Here is a 21,576-nt window from a genome sequence, read left to right as displayed (position 1 = left end):
CAAAACACTCAGGCTACAAGCTTTATTCCAGTTAATACTCCACGTGCATCGCTAGTTAGGGGTTGAGGACAGGCGGGTAGAGGTCGCCTAAGAGGTGGAGGCCCGACCCGTTGATATAATTGCTATGAATTGGCTGAGGCCGATACACTAGATGGTGTAGTTACAGGTATGATTTAATTTATAATAAAAGGAGCGCCATTCTTATTTTGATTCGATTCCGTTTATCGAGGTGAGAACTCCTTTCATGCTCTTTACATATGGTGGGTTAGTGAATTTGTACTCCACTCCCGTGTTTATCCCTGTTGGGAGATTTTATGGTGTTAGCCTATGTGTATCATTTTTATTTTGTACATTATTGTGGGTTATGAGTCCAAATGTGACTTTCTATTACTCTCTACAGTAGATTTTCGATGTGATTTCGAAATAATTGAATTCAATTTTATGAATTATATGCCCTACCGGTGTGAGAGTTCATTATGTGTTGAGAGAAAAAAATTGTTTACGAAATTTATTGAAAGAAAGAAAGAAAGAAAATTAAAGATTTCAGTTGGCACAATGTGAAAAATACTTGTGATTCGGAGTTGAGGACGAGATCCTCGCATTTTTATATGATGTGAAATATTTAAATTGGGCTACAAGCCGCGGTGGAAGTTATATAAGGACAAGATCCTTGTGATGAAAGTTTATGTGTTTAAATTCTCCCTTTGTAAAATTAATTGTACTATAGTATTAATGAGTCATGCCTGTTAGGCTTATTTGATAATTCTTTTATGTGTTTCTGTGCATATTTATCCATAATTGTGAGGCAAATATTGAGATTAGCCTACGAGGTGAGTGTCCAGGCAGCATTAAATGTGACTCGTTAAGTTGGGTAAATAGTTATGAGGTCTTCATGCCTCACATTGTGCTGTCAGTGTTGTGAAAATTCGAAACTAGGTTTTGGTTAATATGAGGTTAATTGCCGATGTTGTAATCGATTATGAACAACTATTAAGACCAAAGATGTGGTGATGGGCATACATATGATGTGCTTCATGTCCTGATATCATTATGATAATGTGGTGCTTGTAATATTGAGATTAGTGTTATTGATATATACATTGTGGTGCTTTGTTGGGTTGTGGATGTATTGTTAGGAGTTATTTTGATGCTACTCTGGCAGGTGGATAGGCCCCATTTACAGGGGAGACTCTGCCGAAATTTCTGAGAAATTTGGGAGTTAATAAAATTTGGGGGATTGAGACGTGCGAAAGAAGAGATAAGTTATGTTATGTGTTTGAGGGCGGACTCTACTTCTCATTCAAGGGCGAATGATCCTAAGTGGGGGAGAATGTAACACCCCGGAAAAATTTCGAAGTACTTCAACACTATCAAGAAAGTTGATGTGTGCGTAGGCACGAGTTGCTATAGCCAGTTGAGACTAATATCGTGCGTTGATGTGAAAATCATGCCTTTTGGAAATGTTTGGATGTAAGAAATTAGTTTTAAAGTTTATAAGTATGGATAAAAGAAATAATCTTAACTGAGATGGTGTTGTCAGACCCATGTTAAATTGCGGAACATAGAATCACCTGCGAGTATGTGTGTAAGAACACACTCGGTAATTTAATGTCCTCAGAAATATTCCTGGCACGCTTGAGGACGAACGTATGTTTAATAGGTGGAGAATGTAACGACCCAACTTGTCGTTTTAAGAATTTACGCCCCGTTCAGTGACTTAAAGTCTCGAGCAGTTTCGTAATATGTATTATGACCCGCGGGTGTGGTCAGGTTTGATTTTCGGAAGATTCGGGATTAAATTGAAAGAACAATTCTCATTTTTGAAGCTTAAATGAAAAGAGTTGACCAGAGTTGGACTTTTGAGTAAAGGATCCCGGAATAGAATTTTGATTATTCCAATAGTTTCGTATGGTGATTTTGGACTTAGGAGTGTATCCGAAAAGTTATTTGGAAGCCCGTAGTTAAATTAGGCTTGAAATGACAAAAATATGAAGTTTAAGTTGGAAGCTTGACCGGGGGAGTTGACTTTTTGATATCGGGGTCGGAATCCAGTTCTTAAAATTTTCATAGGTCCGTTATGTAATTTATGACTTGTGTGCAAAATTTGAGGTCAATCGGACTTGATTTGATAGGTTTCGGCGTCGAATGTAGAAGTTGAAATTTCTTAGTTTCATTAAGCTTGAATTGGGGTAGGATTCGTGGTTTTAGCACTGTTTGATGTGATTTGAGGTTTCGACTAAGTCCTAATATATTTTGAGACTTGTTGGTATGTTCGGACGGGGTCTCGAGTGGCTCCGGTGAGTTTCGAGGTGGTTTCGGACCATTTCTAGGCCATTTTTAGCTGCTGGTTTTTTGCCACAGAGGCATGCATCACGATCGCGACCATTTGTCCGCGATCGCGAAGAGCAATTTTGCTGTTTGGACACTGTGAATCGCGATCTTGGAAGCTTTTTCGCGATCGCATAGAGGAAATCTCTATTGCACTGACCCGGCTTTGGAAGCTTATATCTCGCAATCTATAAGGAATTTGGAGATGATACAAAAAATAAAGTTGTAGCCCTTTGTGTCTAGCTTTCAGAAATGTAAACCATTTATCATTTAGAGTTTTGTACAAAAGGTTATGGTGGATAAACTATAGGCTATCTGGGAAGAGTTTGGAAATCTCTGTTGCATAGGGCTGACTTTGGAAGCTTATATCTAGAAATCTATAAGGAATTGGGAGATCACCAACAAATGCAAGTTATCGTTCTTGGTGTCTAGTTTTCAGAAAGTTAAACCATTTGCAATTTGGAGTTTTGTACAAAAAGGTATGACCATTATACTAGAGGTTGTCTGGAAGTGCTGGGCACTTATTCTTTGCGATCGCGAAAGGCAAATTTTGGACTGAGAAACGTTGTGCTTCGCGATCACAAAGCATTTTCCGCGATCGCGAAGAATAAATACCTGGGCAGTAGCTATATTTCGAGGTTTCAGCCATTTTTAACATATTTGGAGCTATGGAGCTCGGATTGAAGCGATATTTTAGGCGATTTTTACCGTATGGATTGGGGTAAGTGTTCTATATCCTAAAGTATTTATATTTCATGAATCTATGATTATATTCATCGTTTAATTCGGATTTTAATGGAATAAATCAAGATTTTGGCTAAATCTTCCAAAAACAAAAATTTAAGATTTGGAGGTCGAGTTGTTATCGGAATATGATAAAATTGGTATGGTTGAACTCGTATCGGAATGGGTGTTCGAATTTCATGAAAATTATGTCAGGTTCCGAGAGGCGAGCCCCATGTTGACTTTTATTGACTTTTTGAAATAAATTTTTAAGTTGGCGTATTATTATCCGGAATTATTTTCGATGAATTTTAAAGAAGTTGTACAATTAATTTGGATAGATTTGAGCTGTCCGGAGGTTAATTCAAGCAAGAATTCAATTTCAGAATATCGGCATCACTTCAAAAAGGTAAGTATCTTGCCTAACCTCAAGCGAGGGAATCACCCCTTAGGCATTGAGTCTTATGTGAAAATTGTGTGATTGAAAGCCGTGTACGCGAGGAGACGAGTACATATTCGGGCTTATATGTGCAAATTTTATTGGTTTAAATTTTTAGGCATTTTTATGTATTAAACTGGATAATTGTTGGCATTAGTAAATCCTTGAATTATCAAGCCTCATTCCTTATTTGTCAAGTTTGTATTTTATATAATAATTTGGTGTTATTGTCACTTGGAGTTTATGTGAATTCCATGTGTTTGTTGATTTGATATTTTCTTGGAATTAAATACATGATGGATTCCTTATCTGCAAATATTTATTAAATAAGTTTAAATTGAGGGGCTAATATAATTATCAAGAATTTGGATTAATGAAGGTGTTGCCCTATACTGAATATTTTTCACCTCTGTTGATTGTTTTGAGGTTTTATATACGTTGTGTGAAGCCTTGTGCTATTTGTTGAAATATTTATTGATTCTGCTACATATTTGGAATTTGGTTGTGGTCAGTGGCAAATTGTGATATGAATTGTTGTATTGTGTTGTGGTTTAAACACTCTCCTTGATATTATTTATGCTTCCTACCTTGCTTGTTAATGATATACATGTGCTTGGTAAGGAAGAGTGTAAAGCACAAAGGTGATGCCGTGCCATTTGAGAGTGTAAAGCACGAAGGGTGATGTTGTGCCATTTGAATTATATTATCATGTGAGGGAGAGTGTAAAGCACAAAGGGTGATGTCGTGCCATTTGAGAGTGTATAGCACGAAGGGTGATGTCGTACCATTGAGAGTGTAAAGCACGAAGGGTGATGCCGTGCCATTTCATTTATATTATTAGGTAAGAATGAGAGTAAAATCCTGAAGGGTGATGCCGCGTAATTATTTTTATATTATCATATATTCATGGCACGAAGGGTGTTTCCGTGCTGGCGAGGACGAGAGACATATATTATATTATGATATCGTTTTGTTGTGTATACATTCATGCCTTTATCTTGAGATGTTATTGTGCACCTATATTTTCTATATGACTTATAGTCGTTGTTGCTTCCTCTATGCCTCCACTTTATTTCTTTTATTGTTATTGGCATTTCTCCCACCTAGTTGGTACTGTTATAGGTACGCACGGTGAGAAAGATATAAATGCACGAAGGGTGTTACCGTGCCAATTGATTTGATTTGCACACACACACACACACACACACACACACACACACACACAAACACACACACACACACACACACACACACACACACACATATATATTTGGTGAGAATGAGACAAGTGCACGAAGGTATTGTCGTGCCATTTGATGTGATATGTTGAATATATTTCTCAGGCCAAGAATGTTAAATGAGGTGTCACATGATGACTTTTGTTTGAAATAATTATATTAGAAATATATTTATTTAAAAGAATTATATTAGAAAAATATTTACTTGAAAAAAGTATATTGAAAGATATTTACTTGAAAGAAGTATATTTGAAAGATATTCACTTGAAAGAATTATATTCGGAAGATATTTATTTGAAAGAATTATATTCGAAAGATATTTATTTGAAAGAATTATAATGGAAAGATATTTATTTGAAGGAAGTACATTCGAAATATATTTATTGAAAATGATTATATTCTAGAGACTTTTATTGAAAAACTTATAGATAAAAGACGTATATTTTGAAGGACTTGATTAATTGGTTGTACCTGTGTTTATTATTCGTTTGAGTAATATTTATGGTGTTCCTGTTGCCTTGCTGTTTAAATCACTAGTTGATTGGTGTTGCTATCACTGCTATTTATTTTTTATTATTTTTGTATGCTATATTGCACAAATTATGTGACTAGTGAGTGTCTTGACTGTACCTCGTCACTACTCCACTGAGGTTAGTCTTGATACTTACTGAGTACCGACCGTGGTGTACTCATACTACACTTCTGCATATTTTTGTACAGAGCCAGGTATTGAAGATATTGGATTCGGACAGATATTGGAGTATGATCAATACTGTATATTCGATCCTCGAGATAATTCCATGTATTTAGTTAGAGTTCGTAACTCGGTATTACCAGTCTTGGGAGATTTTTAAAATTATTTTCGTTGTTGGTTTCGACACGTGTATTAAATTATATCTTTATAAAAAATTGGCTTGAATTATGATTATAATTGGCTTACTTAGTCTTAGAGACTAAGTGCCGTCACGACGCCTGCGGTGGAATTTTTGGGCCGTGACATTTTGAGTAAACGACTTCGGAATTGGGATTTAAAGATTCTAATAGGTTCGTATGATGAATTTGGACTTGGGCGTATGTCCGGATCGGGTTTTGGATGACCCGGGAGCGTTTCGGCGACTATTATGAAAGTTGGCATTTTGGAAGAATTTCATAAATTTGGGTTGAAGTGTATTTCAATGTTATCGATGTTCGTTTGGGATTCCGAGTCTGGGAATAGCTCCGTATGATGATTCTGGTATTGGGAGCGCGTCCGGAAGTGGATTTGGAGGTCCGTAGGTCATTTCGGGGTCATTTGGCAAAAGTTAGAAATTGGAAGGTTTTTGGAAAGTTTGACCGGGAGTAAACTTTTTGATATCGGGGTCGGATTCCGAGTACAGTACCTAAGGACTTGGAATGTTCTATGTTTTCATTGGGTATGCGGTGTAGTATTGGAGGAAGGGAATATGTAGCTCCAGATTCATGAAAGGTCTTGCAGAATAGGTGTACCAGTTGGTTATGCTATTGAGCGCTTAAGGAAAATATGAGACGGTTCATAGGTATTGAGACAATGTGGTCTCATGGATTGGGTCACTCGGGATGAGTGTTATTGGGATTCGTTACGTTAACTAATGGAACTATTATAGTTTCTAAGGCAAGTTGAGAATAAATTGGAAGTTGAGGATCAAGGTTGCAGTTGATGTCGACAAGAATGTCAAGAGCTCGGATGAGCAGGGAAGAATTCAGATGTATAGAGTAAGCTGGTATTGTCTTTAGCATCACCTGAGAATGGTATCATGTGTGGATCGGGATGCACGCCGCAACAGTGTGATATTGAGTACAGTTTTCCATATCTATTATTGTGTGTTTTGCTTCTCATTTCCTGAGGAAGGTTCATAACATCTTTTTGATTGTTTAAATTAGTTACATGGGTTAAGTAGTTCTTCCCAGAGTTCGTTTCCTTATGTATCACATTCGAGTTTGTAGCTTGTTGGCACATTATGGTATCATATGAGACTTTTGGTAGTGTCTGCGGTAGCTTATTGCTTGAGCATCTTGTACTGGGTGAGACTAGATTATTGAACCTGGGATCAATGCGGTCAGATTTATATGAGGCACATTAAAAAGTAAATATCGATATTCAGTCCCGAATGAGGTAATGGTTTCTATCCGGAGGAGAGACTCCACGAATCATTGATTCGGCAGGTGGTTATGAGTTTTACCCGTCTTTTTCATCGTGGCAGTATTGCGAGAGTTGGAACAGTACTTATATGCCTCATGAGGTGTATTGTGGGCATCAGATTCGTGGGAGTTTGGCTATTGTTGTCAAAGGATGTCATTATGGTCATGTGAATAATGCGATGCATTGTGTGAATTCGGTAAGAGTATACAATTATGTGTTGGTACATCATGTAGTGATGGATACGGTGTTCGTATGTTGGAAACAGACCTGGTAGAGAATTTCAGATGTTGGAATTTGGCTCTAAGGCTTATTTGACTAAATAAAAGGGAGGATTTTCAGGTTTTCTCGAGCTAATGTGCTCAACTGGGTTGTGGTAGCACGGGTAGGTGCACGAGGTATTGATCAGTGATTTCGGACAACTTCGGAGCAGTTCTTAGCACGTTCGAGGACGAACGTATGTTTAAGTGGGAGAGAATGTAACGACCCTACCGGTCGTTTTGAGCTCTAGCGCACCGTTCAGCGGTTTGAGGCCCTAAGCAGCTTCACTTCAGGTATTATGACTTGTATGCATGGTCGAAATTTAATTTCGAAAAATTCGGAGTTAATTTGGAAAGAAAATTCTAATTTCGGAAGCATTAAGTTGGAGTAATTGACTAAAGTGTGATTTTGAGTAAACGACCTCAGAATCGGGATTTAAAGGTTCCAACAGGTTTGTATGATAATTTTGGACTTGGGCGTATGTCCGGATCGGGTTTTGGATGACCCGGGAGCGGTTCGACGCCTATTATGGAAGTTGGCATTTTGAAAGAATTTCATAAATTTGAGTTGAAGTGTATTTTAATGTTATTGATGTCCGTTTGGGATTCCGAGTCTAGGAATAGCTCTGTATGGTGATTCTGGCATTGGGAGCGCGTCCGGAAGTGGATTTGGAGGTCCGTAGGTCATTTCGGGGTCATTTGGCAAAAGTTAGAAATTGAAAGATTTTTAGAAAGTTTGACCAGAAGTGGACCTTTTGATATCGGGGTCGGATTCCGATTCCGGAAGTTGGAGTAGGTCCGTAATTCAATTATGACTTGTGTGCAAATTTTGAGGTCAATCGGACGTGATTCTATAGGTTTCGGCATCAAGGGTAGAAGTTTGAAGTTCAAAAGTTCATTAAGCTTGAATTGGGGTACGATTCTTAGTTTTAATGTTGTTTCGGGCGTTCCAAGGGTTCGAGCGAGTCCGTTTTATGACTCCAAACTTGTTGGTATGATCAGGCGGGGCCCCGGGGGCCTCGAGTAGCAATCGAACGAGGCTCGGACCAAGTTGGAAATTAGGAGCAACAGCTGAAGCTCCCAGTTGCTGTCATAATTGTACCTACGCTTGGCCAGCTGCAGGTGCAAGCTACGAGCTGCAGAATAGAAAGAGTGAAGGCAGCCCATCCACCGCAGGTGCGGAAGTTTTGGCGCACTTGCTTGACCGCAGGTGCGAGAGCAGTGGTCACAGGAGCGGATGGGCTCGCAGAAGCGGTCCCTTTTTGTCCGCAGATGCGGAGCTTGGCCAGGTAAGGGAAATGCGCACATGCGAGGATGTTGCCGCAGATGCGGCCAAGGCACCGCATGTGCGAAAAATCGCTGGGCAGAATCGTTTTAAGAGCGGGATTTGGCTCTTCTTCTCTCATTTTTCACTTGGTTGGGGTAATTTTTGGAGAGTTTCAAGGAGGGATTTTCATCATCTATGTCAAGGTAAGTGATTCCCGCATATTGTGAGTTAAATATAAGATTTATACATGGATTCAAGCATGAAAATTTGTTGAAATTTTGGATGTTGAAGAAAAACCTAGAAATTGGTATTCTTGAATTTTTATCACGAATTTGAGGATGAAATTGAGAATAAATTATATATTTGAGTTCGTAGTGCTATGGGTAGTGTTTGTCTTCGAAAAGTTTCGGAATCCGGGCACGTGGGCCCGAGGGTTGCTTTATCGATTTTCGAGCGGAGTTGGAAATTATTATAAATTGATTAATTATGAGTATTAGAGTATATTTTAATTGGGTTGCATCTTATTTGACTAGTTTTGGAGCGACGGGCATCGATTTCAGGTGTTAGAGAGGCTTTGGAGCCGGTTATAAAATTTCAGAGCGAGGTAAGTCTCCTATCTAACTCTGTGAGGGGGAATTTACCCCTAAGTGATATATTGATGTGTACAACTTGTTGTTGGGGCTATGTACGCATGAGGTGACGAAAGTCCGTACGTAGTTAGATTCGTGTTATTGTCCAGGTAGACTTAGGTTCACACCATGTTGTACTTGTACTATAGGGATTATCCTTGCTCGTTTAGTTATTTATTTTATCTTTCTACTTGAGACTAGACTTGCTATTATAGAGATTTCGCGATTTCATGATTAGTCACCAAATAACTTTACTCCTCTTACGGCATGTTTCTGTGATATATATATATATATATATATATATATATACACACACACTTCATTGAGGGGTTTTGTTGATTACAACTCACATATTTATTCTTGAGTGGGGTCAAGGACCAGTCAAAGCTTCTTACTCTTATGGGATCGGGTCGCTCACCTCGGCAGGAATATGTATTTCACTCTTATGGGATCGGGCCGTTCACCTCGGTATGATTATGTATTTCACTCTTACGGGATCGGGTCGTTCGCCTCGGCAGAAATTTGTATTTCACTTCTTATGAGATCGGGGCGTTCGCCTTGGCAGGAATTTGTATTTTACTTCTTATGGGATCGGGTAGTTTGCCTCGGTAGGATTTATGTACCACACCCTCATGGGAGCGGGCCGTTCGCCTCGGCAGTTTGAAAGATGTATCTATAGTTCGTGTCGTTCGGCCCTCGGCAGTGCACAGTTTAAATATTTATGTTGGATCGGGTCGTGCGCCTCGGCATTTCCTATATCATATCCTCATGGAATCGTGCGTAATATTTGGCAAGAAGCCAGTGTATATGTGAGTTTTCCCGACTTGAGTTATGACAAACCTATCTAATGAGATCCACTATATCTATATATATGCTCCGGTTAAGGAGGAAATTTCTAATGGAGAGTTTGAATTCCTCGTAAAGAGGGGGGATTTGTACCACATGATTTATACTTGTTTATCTCATTTATTTACTCTGCCTCATACTTACTTACCTCTTTATTATACCTGATGTTATTTGACCCCTTGTGAGTGTCGATATCGACTCTTTGTCACTACTTCTCCGGGGTTAGGCTAGATACTTATTGGGTACACATTGATTACGTACTCATACTACACTTGCTGCACATTTTTTGTGCAGGTACATATGTGACTAGTGGCCTTATGCGAGCAAGGGTGCGTATGCATGCGGGGACTTACGTGAGGTGCATTCCACATTACGACCCGCAGTCGGCAAAGTGTATTTATATTTCTCCTGTCCAAATTTATATTCCGGACAGATGTTGTATTTTATTTTACATTCCTAGTTGATGTTGATGCACTTATGACACCGGGTTTTGGGGTGATTACGGGTTGATCTGTATTGAAATTTTTAAGAATATTATTATTTACACTGTGAATTTTACCTTTTACTATTTAATTGAAGAAAAATATGACTTCAAAAATATTAAATTGAGAACCAAATTAAGTATTTATTTCTGGCTTGCCTGACAGCGGTGTCTGGCGCCATCACGACCTTTAATGGATTTTGGGTCGTGACAAAACATATCTAGAAATATTTGGGATCTCTTATGGGATGTATAATATTTAATAGAATATATAGTGTTCCATTTTTATTTATTTTAAATAATAAATTTTATCATCGCTTTCTTATCAAGTGTTATTGAAATAATGCATCAATCTATTTGTTCTTCCATATTCATATGTCAGATCTATTAAATTCTTATATCTTTTTTGAATTTGAAATGGTATTTCCATAATATAAATTAAATAGAACATATCATTATTTAGGTATCATATTAATTTTTATGTTTAATTATTAAATTCGGTTAACCTTGAAAGCGTACATTAACGAAAAATTATTGTTAGACGACCAAAAAAATAACTATCATGTGTTGCTAAGAAAACTCTCCCATAAAAATTTTTAATAGATCATCTGTTTTTTTTTTAATTTTTACTAAACATATATTTACTTATCAAAACTTCAACAAAGTAATATTGAAATAATATTCATGTAACAAAAAACCTGAAAAACCCCGACGAAACCGAATCAATCCAAACCAATATAGTTGATTTGGTTTGATTTTAATAAAAATCGAACCAACCTGATCTATGTACACTCCGAACAACAGTAGTATTACTTGTTCAATAATATCATTTTAGAGTCCAAATATTTTGTTCAATAATATCAATTTGAAGTCTTTGTTCAATATTATCAATTTGAAGTCTAAATATTTTTTTCAATAAAATCATTTGGGAGTCTAAATATTTTGTTCCATAATGGGAGTCCAAAATATTTTGTTCAATAATATCATTTGGGAGTCTGAAAACTCATTACGCGTTTTTTCCGTCATGTCAGTCCTTTTTGTTTTTTGTATTATTCTTGTTTTTCTTATTTTATTCATATTCGTCCATTGGTTTCTGAAAACTACAGTCTAATTTACTGTTTGTAGTTTAGTCTCAAAACTTAATTTCACTGTACCGATTTGTTCACGTGACATGATTGATATTTAGTTGTCCTTTATTTCTGTGATTTCTTGTATATTCTTAAGAGTTTTTACTCCATGGGTGGATAATTTTAATTGATGGAACAATTAATATAATGACAAATTCCCTAAGTTTTCTTCTATCTGGAAAAAACATTTTGGCAATAAATATTTGATTGATTAGATATAAAGTGAATTATGATGGTTAATAGTAGGTAGAAATCAAGATTTACTCCAATATGAGAAATTAGATTGAGAGCTTTTATACAACTATGTTTTTACTAGTGACATTTTTAAAATAAAAGAATAAGTAAAGTATAAAAAACAAACATTTTCTTTGGCAGCCTTGTATTTTGAGAGACAAATAACACATGTACATTAGAGGTGTACGAATCAGAACCGGAAAATCGCACCAAACCGAAAAGTCAAACCAAATTGATTAAAAAACCCGACTAGGTTTGGTTTGATTTGGTTTAGTATTGAGTAAAAAAACCCGAACCAAACCGATATATAAATATATACTTTTAAAAATTTTCATAGAATTTTCTTTAGAAAATGTCTAGAAATATTTAAGATTCTCTTATGGGATGTAATATTTAGTAAAATATGAAGTGCTCTATCTTTATTAGCTTTAAATAATGGGTTGTATGATCACTTTCTTATCAAGTGTTAGTGAAATGTGTCAATCTCTTTGTTCTCCCAAATTCATATGTCAAGATCTATTACATTCTTATATCTTTTTTCGAATTTGAAGTGGTATTTTGATAATTTAAAATTAAATAGAACATATTATTATATAAGTATCATATTGATTTTATGTTTAATTATTAATTTCAGTTAACCTTGAAAGTGTACATCAACGAAAAGTTATATATTGTCATACGACTAAAAAATTAACTATATGTTACTAAGAAAATTCTCCCGTAAGAATATGTTAATAGATCATACATTTGTCATTTTTTTCAATTTTTACTAAATATATATTTACTTATCAAAAATTTAACAAAGTAAGATTGAAATAATATTTATGCAACAAAAAACCTGAAAAATCGGGCAAAACCAAACCAATCCAAACCGATATAGTTGGTTTGATTTAGTTGTAATAAATACCGAACCAACCCGGTGCATGTACACCCCTAATATACATAATGGTGTGTAATTAATTAGCCTCCAAGTGTTAGGCCTAAATCACAATTTTAATTCATATCTTTTAATATGGTTTGGTCATTTTACTGACTCAACGGATGTTTTTCAAGATAAAGCAAGAACAAATCCAACCATGAGGTCTGTTTAGTGACAATTTCCTCATTAATCTTGAGCATTTGGAAGAAGTCCTCCGTTATAGTAACTTTTCATTGTTATTGCTTTTTCCATCTATTTTCTGGTTCTTACTATGCTGATATTATTATCTTTCTTACCTATGTTGTTGTTACTGATCTATTGTCTCTTTTCGTCTTCTTGAACCAGAGGTCTATCGAAAACAGCCCCTCTACCACTCTGGAATAAGGGTAAGGTCTACGTATGCATTATCCTCCCCAGACCTCACTTGTGAAATTTTACTGGAATGTTTTTGTTGTTGTATTTGGAAGAAGTTCTGTTTTACGACTCAAACAATTTTCTATTGAGTAAAAATCAATATCAGAAGTACACAATAATGTCAATTATGGGATCAACCAAACAAAGAAAAGTTCTCTATTTCTATGTGCATTACAATGTTGAGTCACAATCATATATCTTTGTCAAATGCCCAAAATTGGGTATGATACAATGGAGGCATTTGCCTATCTGTTTGGTGGATTCATGAACAAATTGGCATACACTGAACTCTACAAAACAATCTGCATTTCTAGAGACCCCTTGTCAAAAGCTCCTCCTTAGTCATATCATTTAAGGCACTGGTGCCCATCCCTAAGCTCCTTATCCTCAGCACCTTGTATTGGACACAATCAATGTCCTCTATCTGTCTCTATTTGGCAAGTTGAACACCATCAAAATTCACATTCTCTTCCCACAAGTACAAGCTATGTCATGTTGCATTATATGTTGGTATAAATCCTTTGGCATGCTGGCTCTCCATTTCTAGAGTCATCAGCGACTTTTGCCGCTGATACCTATTCCTCTTTGCAGCTAATGCTGTTAAGACGAATTGTGGAAGGTGGAGAGATTAGTTCATAATCTAGAATAGACAACAGTATAACAACAACAACAACAACAACCATAAAAAAAACAGTGTAGTCCCACAAGTGGGGTCCGGGGAAGGTACAAAGGCAGAGAGGCTGTATTCAGTAGACCCTTTGGCTCAGGAAGGAAAAAGGGAAGGGGTAGAAAGGAAAAATTCAACCTGTAATAGAAAGTAAATTACCTAGCATCCACCATATTCAACAGGAAAATAGATAATTTCATGTTAAGAAAACAAATCAGACATCCTTCAATTTAATTTCGAAAACTTAGTCCAGTTCCAGTTGACCCTCAGTAACTACAAATTTGATTTGAAAAAGAGGGAGTAGACTTTAAATATAAATACTTGTAAACTTGCTATCCCAAGATTTTAGTAACAGATACAAAATTGACAATGTGCATATTTCTCTCAGAATATGATAATACAAATCTGTGACAAAGTGAAATGTGAAGGAGCAGAGCCATGATTCATAAAGCTTCAAATATCATACCTCACAAAACCAACTTGAATCTCTATCATCAGCCATAAGATAGATATTTTTTTTTGTGAAGGTAAAGTATATAAGCCAGAACAAATATTACCACAGTATAGTTAATAAAAGCCACCTATTGGTTAAGTTTGGACATTTTCAAGTTAGTCAGGCAGATAAAGAGCCGAATATGGGGACGAATGGTGGCAAACAAGTGGACATCATATGAACCATATTATATAAAGTATATTCCAGACAATCTATGACAATAACATCTATGACTATGATATATCATTGAAGAAATACCATATTATGCTATTCCGTAAAAAAAGTACAGTTCAGTTGAAGATACGCACACACACACACATCATTGTGTGTGTGTGTGTTTTAGCTGACGCAGAGGTACTGCATGACATTTACTTGGGCTACAGCCTAAGAACTCGTATTATCCTGATCATGATGCAGCGCAATCTTGTTAAACATGTTGTTCATGCAACTTTTAGATTTGATGACGGAGAATAATGTAAATTTGACCTCAAAAACAGGATGTCACATAAAGTAGCTCTATAATCAGTTAACAGGTAAGTACTCTCTTCATGCAGATTTAAAAGTACAAAGAAAATATGGAAAAAATAACATGTTATAATCGCCCAGAAACCACTTACACATTACTTCGTGCGGAAGACCAAAGTCATAATCATTCTGCCTCCTCTTGTAGCAGATGTACGCCACCAAAACTACCACGCAAACAAATACTAGACATGATACTCCAATTGCAGCTTTACCGGCTGTAGAGAGACCATCTTTATTCCAAAATAGTGGACAATCCGGCAAGGTAGGTCCTCCACACAACCCTTTATTACCAGAGAGGCTGTGGAAGCAATATGCTTTCTGTCAGTAAAACTACTAGTACATGAAGGAAGAAACAACATATAAACCCCGAGAAAATAACCCGCCTTGTAGAATTTTTATCACAAGAAAAAATTAAACTGAGGCGTCCACTATAATAGCTAATAATTTGACAATATTATATTCATTTTCTCAAAGATCTCAAAGCTTACAGTAAAGTGTTTTTACGTGTTTTACATTTCCTTAATAGAGTTTAGAGGACATAGGAGTTGAACCAAAAGTAGCTAACACCAGTTTCTATTTTCTTCCACCCCCCCCCCCCCAAAAAACCCCAGCGTTCCTCCCCCCTCGTCAGAAGGCACCATTGTGTTATGATTTACTCTTCTTGTTTAGGACAAGCAAGCATAGTTACTGCAAAATAATCTCTAAAGCAAACTACACCATTAATGATTTTAAATCTTCTTTCCCAGAATAATAGTGTCATTTCCTCGTAGAATCTATTCCTGAAATTTATGTCACCAAACTGGTAACAAAATTCAAACTTTGACATTAATGAAAGCTCAAGTTCAATTAATCATCAGAATTTTGTTAAATCCTCGCACAGATTAAAAAGTTGAGTATTCCGTCCTATTTTGCAGGTCAAAAACATTTGATAAACTTCTTCTCCCTTTATGCACCATTACAACTTTGTAGAATTCAACCTAACTCCTTTGATATGATCTATTTCCTGTCAAGTAACTCCAAAGAAACTCGAAGAGCAACTCTTTTTTTATAAATAAACTCAAAAGCAACTATGCAAAGCTGGATTATTAAATTTCGCAAGTACCCAAAGAGTACACAAAAAAAAAGAGATGGACCGTAGAATTCCATCTCCCAAATTTAAGGGAACAAAGGCTTAGTCGAGGCACAATGCACAGTTCACCTTTAGGCAAGACTCTGGTAAAATGTCTTGCGCCTAGCAAGACTCCCAGGAGATAGCCACCTTCAGAGTTTTTAGGCTAAGGCGTACACCTTTTCTCTAGGGTGTATATTTCCCCGAGCAAGTTTACTCTTTTTGCTCTTAAATTTTCTAATATATGAGTCATTTGGCAATTTTAAGCCTGTAAGATGTTTTCATTCTATTATAAGGCGAAGCGTGCAGCAAAACCCTAATTGCGAAGAATATTCGTACTGGCCATCTCTTAATCGCCTCTCCCTCCTCTGTCCTATCAAACCAGAAGTCTTCCATCTCTTCTTTTTATAACAACCATGGTGTCTAACCAATTACTGCATGGAGAAAAGATACTCCACTACTGCCCCTCTATGATCTACTTTAATTCCATGAAGCCCACAAAATTACCCTTCAGCTTCCAAAAACCATTTTCCATTTTGCATATTGAACTCACTCCCGCACAATCTTACAATTCATCACTAACCAACTAGCTGCTACAAAGGATTATTAGAACAAAGTCCAAAAAGTTCAGGACTAGTTCCTAACAGACTCCCCTTTACAGAGCTACCTCCTAATTAAAAACCACAAAAGCATTCTGACAGTGAACTCTAGAAACTAATCAGTTGGAGCTTCTAGGTTCAAAATGTTAAAAATAAATTACAGAGAAAAACAAAAGGAAACAACAACATTCTTGAGCTACTAATGATTCCTGTACCTAATTAAAATATCTAGAGATTGTCCTTTCTTACGGTAACAGATAGCAGGCATGATAGAATAATTGAAGATCGGTAAAAAGTCTTGTGGCGATAGCGTTAAACCAGAAAAATTACTTTTATAGGTCATGAAACAAAGGGCAAACTCCAACTTAAACTATTTTGCCATAAGGTATTTTAACAGCCTAAACTAGAAATTAACAGAGGGAAGCATCTCAATTCTTGCACTAATGACATCAGCAGCAGAGGCACACTCTTCATTGAATTGGCTCTGTTTGTTTAGTAGCATCGATTCGAAAATAAAAAAAAATTACTAAAAGAAGAACTTAAAATTCCACTAAAGGAATTACTTTAGCCAGAAATTAGAGCATGACATACTCAATAGCTCCACCATGGACCCCAATGGAGAGAAGTTCCTCCGGCACTTGGCCTTCGAGTTCATTACCATTCAAATACCTGAGCAAAACAGTGAAACTGTTAGAAGTAACCAGAAGGTCTTTCGGAAACAGCCTCTCTACTCTTTCAGGGTAGGGGTAAGGTCTGCGTACACACTACCCTCCCCAGACCCCATTAATGGGATTTTACTGGATTGTTGTTGTTGTTGTTGTTCAATCCCAATGATTTACAACCCAAATACTTATCTTGCTTTGTAAAACAATCATGCAATAAGCAACTGGTACCTCACAAAAAATAAAATACCCAACAACAAATACATGAAAAGATTAAGGAGAACAAGAATGAAGCTTACACAAATTGCAAGGTGGACGAAGCTAGACTATCAGGTATGGATCCGGTAAGTTTGTTATTTGACAAATCCCTGCACAAAAGATCTCCAAATGACGAATTGCAAGCTTCAAGTACCAAGAATGTAACCGCAAACCAGTTTGACAAAAGGGGCTAGCACTTTTCTCTTTTACAAAAGGGGTTAGCTCTTCAAAAGAGAGAAAGAGGACTAATACACTAGGCCTTACGGCTATTTCTGAACAAGAGTAGTTATGATAGACGAGAGTTTTAGGGAAATTGGAGCCCAAAAAAAACACTTCAATAAGACATAGCTGGGAGGGGTCCAAAGATCAAGCTTTAAAAAGTGACATTGTTAGTTCAAATAAAGTTGATAACCAAAACTTCAATCTAAGGACCAGGGATAAAAGGACCTTATCTCAACAAAAAAAGGTCCAGAGAATAAAAGGAATTTACAAGAGGCAAGTTGTTAAACTAGTAGCAAGTGAGTGAATCAGAAAAATCTGGCAGGATCCGTGTAATTCAGGACTCCAATAACATTCAACAATTTATGTAAGTCGGACTTGATAAAACCCATAGTTCTAAGATGCAAAACACCAGACCATTTCAAGCAAACAAAATCACGATCAAGAACACAGTGCTAATATATGGTCTTACAGTTTCACGAGAGACTTCTGACCCAATCCCCACGGTAGAGAACTTCCCAAAGAATTAGAACTTAGATTCCTGTTGCAAAAAGTAAGATTAGTAGAATGAATATTTGCAAAGGCAAAATAAAAACACAGGTAACAAACAGTAAAAGTGTAGAAAAGAAGATAGTGCAGCTGAAATGATCCAATAGAAAGTATTTATTCATCGGGCACCATAATGAGCATACGCAGATACTAGTATGTTTTCAGTGTATCCGAACACCTCTTAATCATTTTATAAGGACCACCTAGTGAGCAAGTCTAGATACTACATAGGAGGATTAACATGTGAAATTCCGGTATTTAAGAGATAAACTGTTAAGAGGTGCGAAATTGACAGTTGATACTTACAAGCTTACCAAATTAGACAAGAGCCCAATTTGGTCGCTGATATATCCCTTTAAGCCTTGGCTTCCAAGATCTCTGAAAGAAAAGAACTAAAAGAATCAAGAAGGATATACATGTGGTGCTTTACTTATCACATTGAATTAAACAATAGAAAGTCAAGGGGATATTCGTTGCAGGGAAAACTTCTTTTCTTTCCTTCTTTGACACACAACTTGAAATTAATGATTACATCATTTGCCAAGTAAGAGCTGTGGAAATTTCACACTTTAACAGTCCAACCACAGTGGTTTCCAAGGGCTCGTGTACTAGTAGATCTGAAATCTGAATTAATTCCATGACGCTTCTTTCCTTCATTAAGATGAATTGACATCCAAACCCAAATGCCTTGCCTCGGCATTTCAATAAAATTTTGTGGAATTGGGTTCTTAAGCTTGAAACAATGTTTCGAAATGTCTTTTTGAGTTAAGACCGCAGAGCACTACGGTACCTAGCCATAGCCAAAAGACCTGCAAGGCATACATCTTCTGCCCCAGGTACTTGCGCAGCAAGTTCTACATTTTTCATTCAACTCAATATCCCATGCTATGCTTCATTGTTCAGAACAGATACAACAACAATAATAAACCCGGTGGAATCCACAAGTGGGGTCTAGGGAGGGTAATGTGTACGCAGACCTTACCTCTACCTTATGAAGGTAGAGAGGTTGTTTCGGATAGCCCCTCGGCTCAAGAATTTGTTAAGAACAGATACATACATAGGTAATTCACTTTGGCAAGATAGCTGCTCCAAAAACTCCGTCCACTTCTAGTTGTGCACTGCGACTCTGTATTGCAACTAAAAGAAAGACATGGCTTTGTTCTCGATCTTCTACATCAGTTTTCTAGCCAACCCTAATGTTATCAACACACACATTATACATTGTTCTTATCTCATTTGTGCCGTGCTATCACCACATGTTAGTATGTGCCCCTTATCAGATAATGAAAGGTAGCAAGCTAGCAGTAAAGTTATGACCTCCATTAAGATATCCAAGCAGGCTAGACACTAACTGCTAGCTCAAATACTCTCCCATCGTCATTGAACATGTATCCACGTACAACAGAGAGAGAAGAATAACTTACATTTGGGAGATCACAAGCGATCCATTCTTAGTTGGATGACATGTAACACCTTCCCAAGCATCCCAAGTAGTAGGAGCACAAGGGTCACCATTCCATCCCATCCTATCCGGAACTCTAAGCGACTCCTTCAATGCTTTCATAGCAACAACTGCAAACACAGGCAAAAGAACAAGTTCAAATTTTGCCGAAAGGAACTTCCACAACTAACATAATTACCAAAAATACACACAACTGCGACGAGTTCTTGAAATAAACTAAATTTCATTAAGTTCTATACAGTGAACGTGTAAAAATATTTAGACCATCAACTCGCTGAAAAGGCAACTGCATGTAATTCTCTATACAAACATTAATTGGTAACCCTAAGAAAATGGAAAGGAATCTTCTATAATAGGAGAAATTACACTCTTTACATCGTGAGTGCATATAACTAAACTCAAATCAGTATACCTTGTTGAGGAAGAGTCTTGAGATCAGGTGGAATAATAGCATAATTCTCAAGGCCACAAATCACAGGCGCACCCACAACAGGCACAAGCCTCACATTCAACTCAGCACTACTCAAATTCTTAACAACATAACTCCAATCATAAGCAGCAAAGCTCCCAACTTTCTCATAAATATCCACTCTACTCACATTCTCACCATTCACCACCACCTCAAACACCCTTTTCCCAGCTCTATTCACACTTACATCAATCTCGGCAAAATGAAACCACAACAAGTAATCCAATTTCGCGTCCACGGGTAAATTATACTCCAAATATTCACCTCCTTCACCAATTACAGTAACTGCAGTTTGATACAACTTCAAAGGAAAATAATTTGGTGCTTTATCCACATTAACAACATTTTTCATTGCAGAAATAGCCTTAATATGTGCTCCAGTGGATACCCCCGCAACCGTAGACCTAAAATCGGAGTCCGATTGCCATGACCGGCCGAACCGATCCGTATCGTTACTAAAACCGGGTCCCCATTGATCCGACCCGCTGGAAAATCTACCATAATTGACCAAAATTGAACTATCATTGACTAAATAAGAAGCCGGATCAATTTGCGTGATTTCAAGCGACGCAATCACGGGGGAATCAGTGGCAATACTGTAAAAACAAACATCCGCCACGTCATCATCATCAATAGTAAAAAACAGATCGGAGTACGCGCCGGCGCGTGAGATGGATTCGTGCCAAGGGGAACGCCATTGAAAGACGACATTGCCCTCGACGGAGACGTCGAATGACGGGGAGTGTGATTTCCCATCGTAGTTATCGTAGACGGTGAACAAACGGAGCTGGTAACGGCCGGCGGAGGGCAAATTGGGAATTGCGTAGCAGTTCTTTTTACCGGAGGAAACGGGGAAGTAACGGAGGGTTTTTTCTTGTGAGTGTTGAAAGTGGAGAGGCTCGGATACGACGGAGGTTGACCCGCCGGTAAAGTAACGGTCGGAAAGCCATGACGTATTGAAGACGTCAGTTGAATTTGAAAGACTTCCGCAATCTATATGTAATGAATAATCTGCAACAACAACAAAAAAAAAAAAGAGGGAAAAAGAAAGTTAGTTAAGTTAGTTGGTTAAAATTAGAACAGTTGGGAAAAATGATGAGAAAATGAAGTTGAAGTTAGTTTTAAGTTGAGCTTACTGAAAGGGTAGTGAAGAGAAGAGGAAGAAGGGAGAAAAGGTAAAAGGGAGATGAAGAAGAAGAGAGACATATTGATGTAAAGAGGGAAGAGAGAGATAATGTGAATTTAGTTGTTTGGACATAAGGGAGGGAAAAAGGGGTGTGATTATTGCATGTGGGGGGGTGGGGGGGTTAGGAATTGCGAGATTGGCGGGGTGGTGTAAGAGAAAGTATGAAAATGAATGAATTGAAGCAGACTAATTTTAGTAATGAATGAAAGCTAAGCCAAGATTGATGCTTCGATTTCTTGACTTTTGGGTGGGGGGTGGGAAGGGGCAGTGAGGGAAGGTAGCCCGTTCGGTGTACAAAATATACCGTGTTCAGACAGGG

General features: G+C 37.2%; 1 protein-coding gene across 1 annotated transcript; it reads right to left on the bottom strand.

The window, feature by feature from the left end:
• Positions 1 to 13,167: 13,167 nt before the first annotated feature.
• Positions 13,168 to 21,363, bottom strand: LOC104092985 (receptor-like protein 4). The gene is made up of 9 exons (XM_018769733.3): positions 21,208 to 21,363; positions 20,015 to 21,082; positions 19,565 to 19,712; positions 18,447 to 18,518; positions 18,064 to 18,132; positions 17,414 to 17,482; positions 17,044 to 17,121; positions 14,838 to 15,043; positions 13,168 to 13,657 (listed from the first exon to the last, which is right to left on the bottom strand). The coding sequence occupies exons 1-9, from the start codon at positions 21,275 to 21,277 to the stop codon at positions 13,551 to 13,553; spliced, it is 1,887 nt and encodes a 628-aa protein (XP_018625249.1). The 5' UTR covers positions 21,278 to 21,363; the 3' UTR covers positions 13,168 to 13,550.
• Between the last annotated feature and the right edge of the window lie 213 nt (positions 21,364 to 21,576).

This window comes from Nicotiana tomentosiformis, chromosome 10 (genome assembly GCF_000390325.3).
Source record: "Nicotiana tomentosiformis chromosome 10, ASM39032v3, whole genome shotgun sequence".
Classification (NCBI taxonomy): Eukaryota; Viridiplantae; Streptophyta; class Magnoliopsida; order Solanales; family Solanaceae; genus Nicotiana; species Nicotiana tomentosiformis.
Note: the sequence above shows the minus strand (reverse complement) of the source record. Positions and strands in the feature narration are given on the sequence as shown.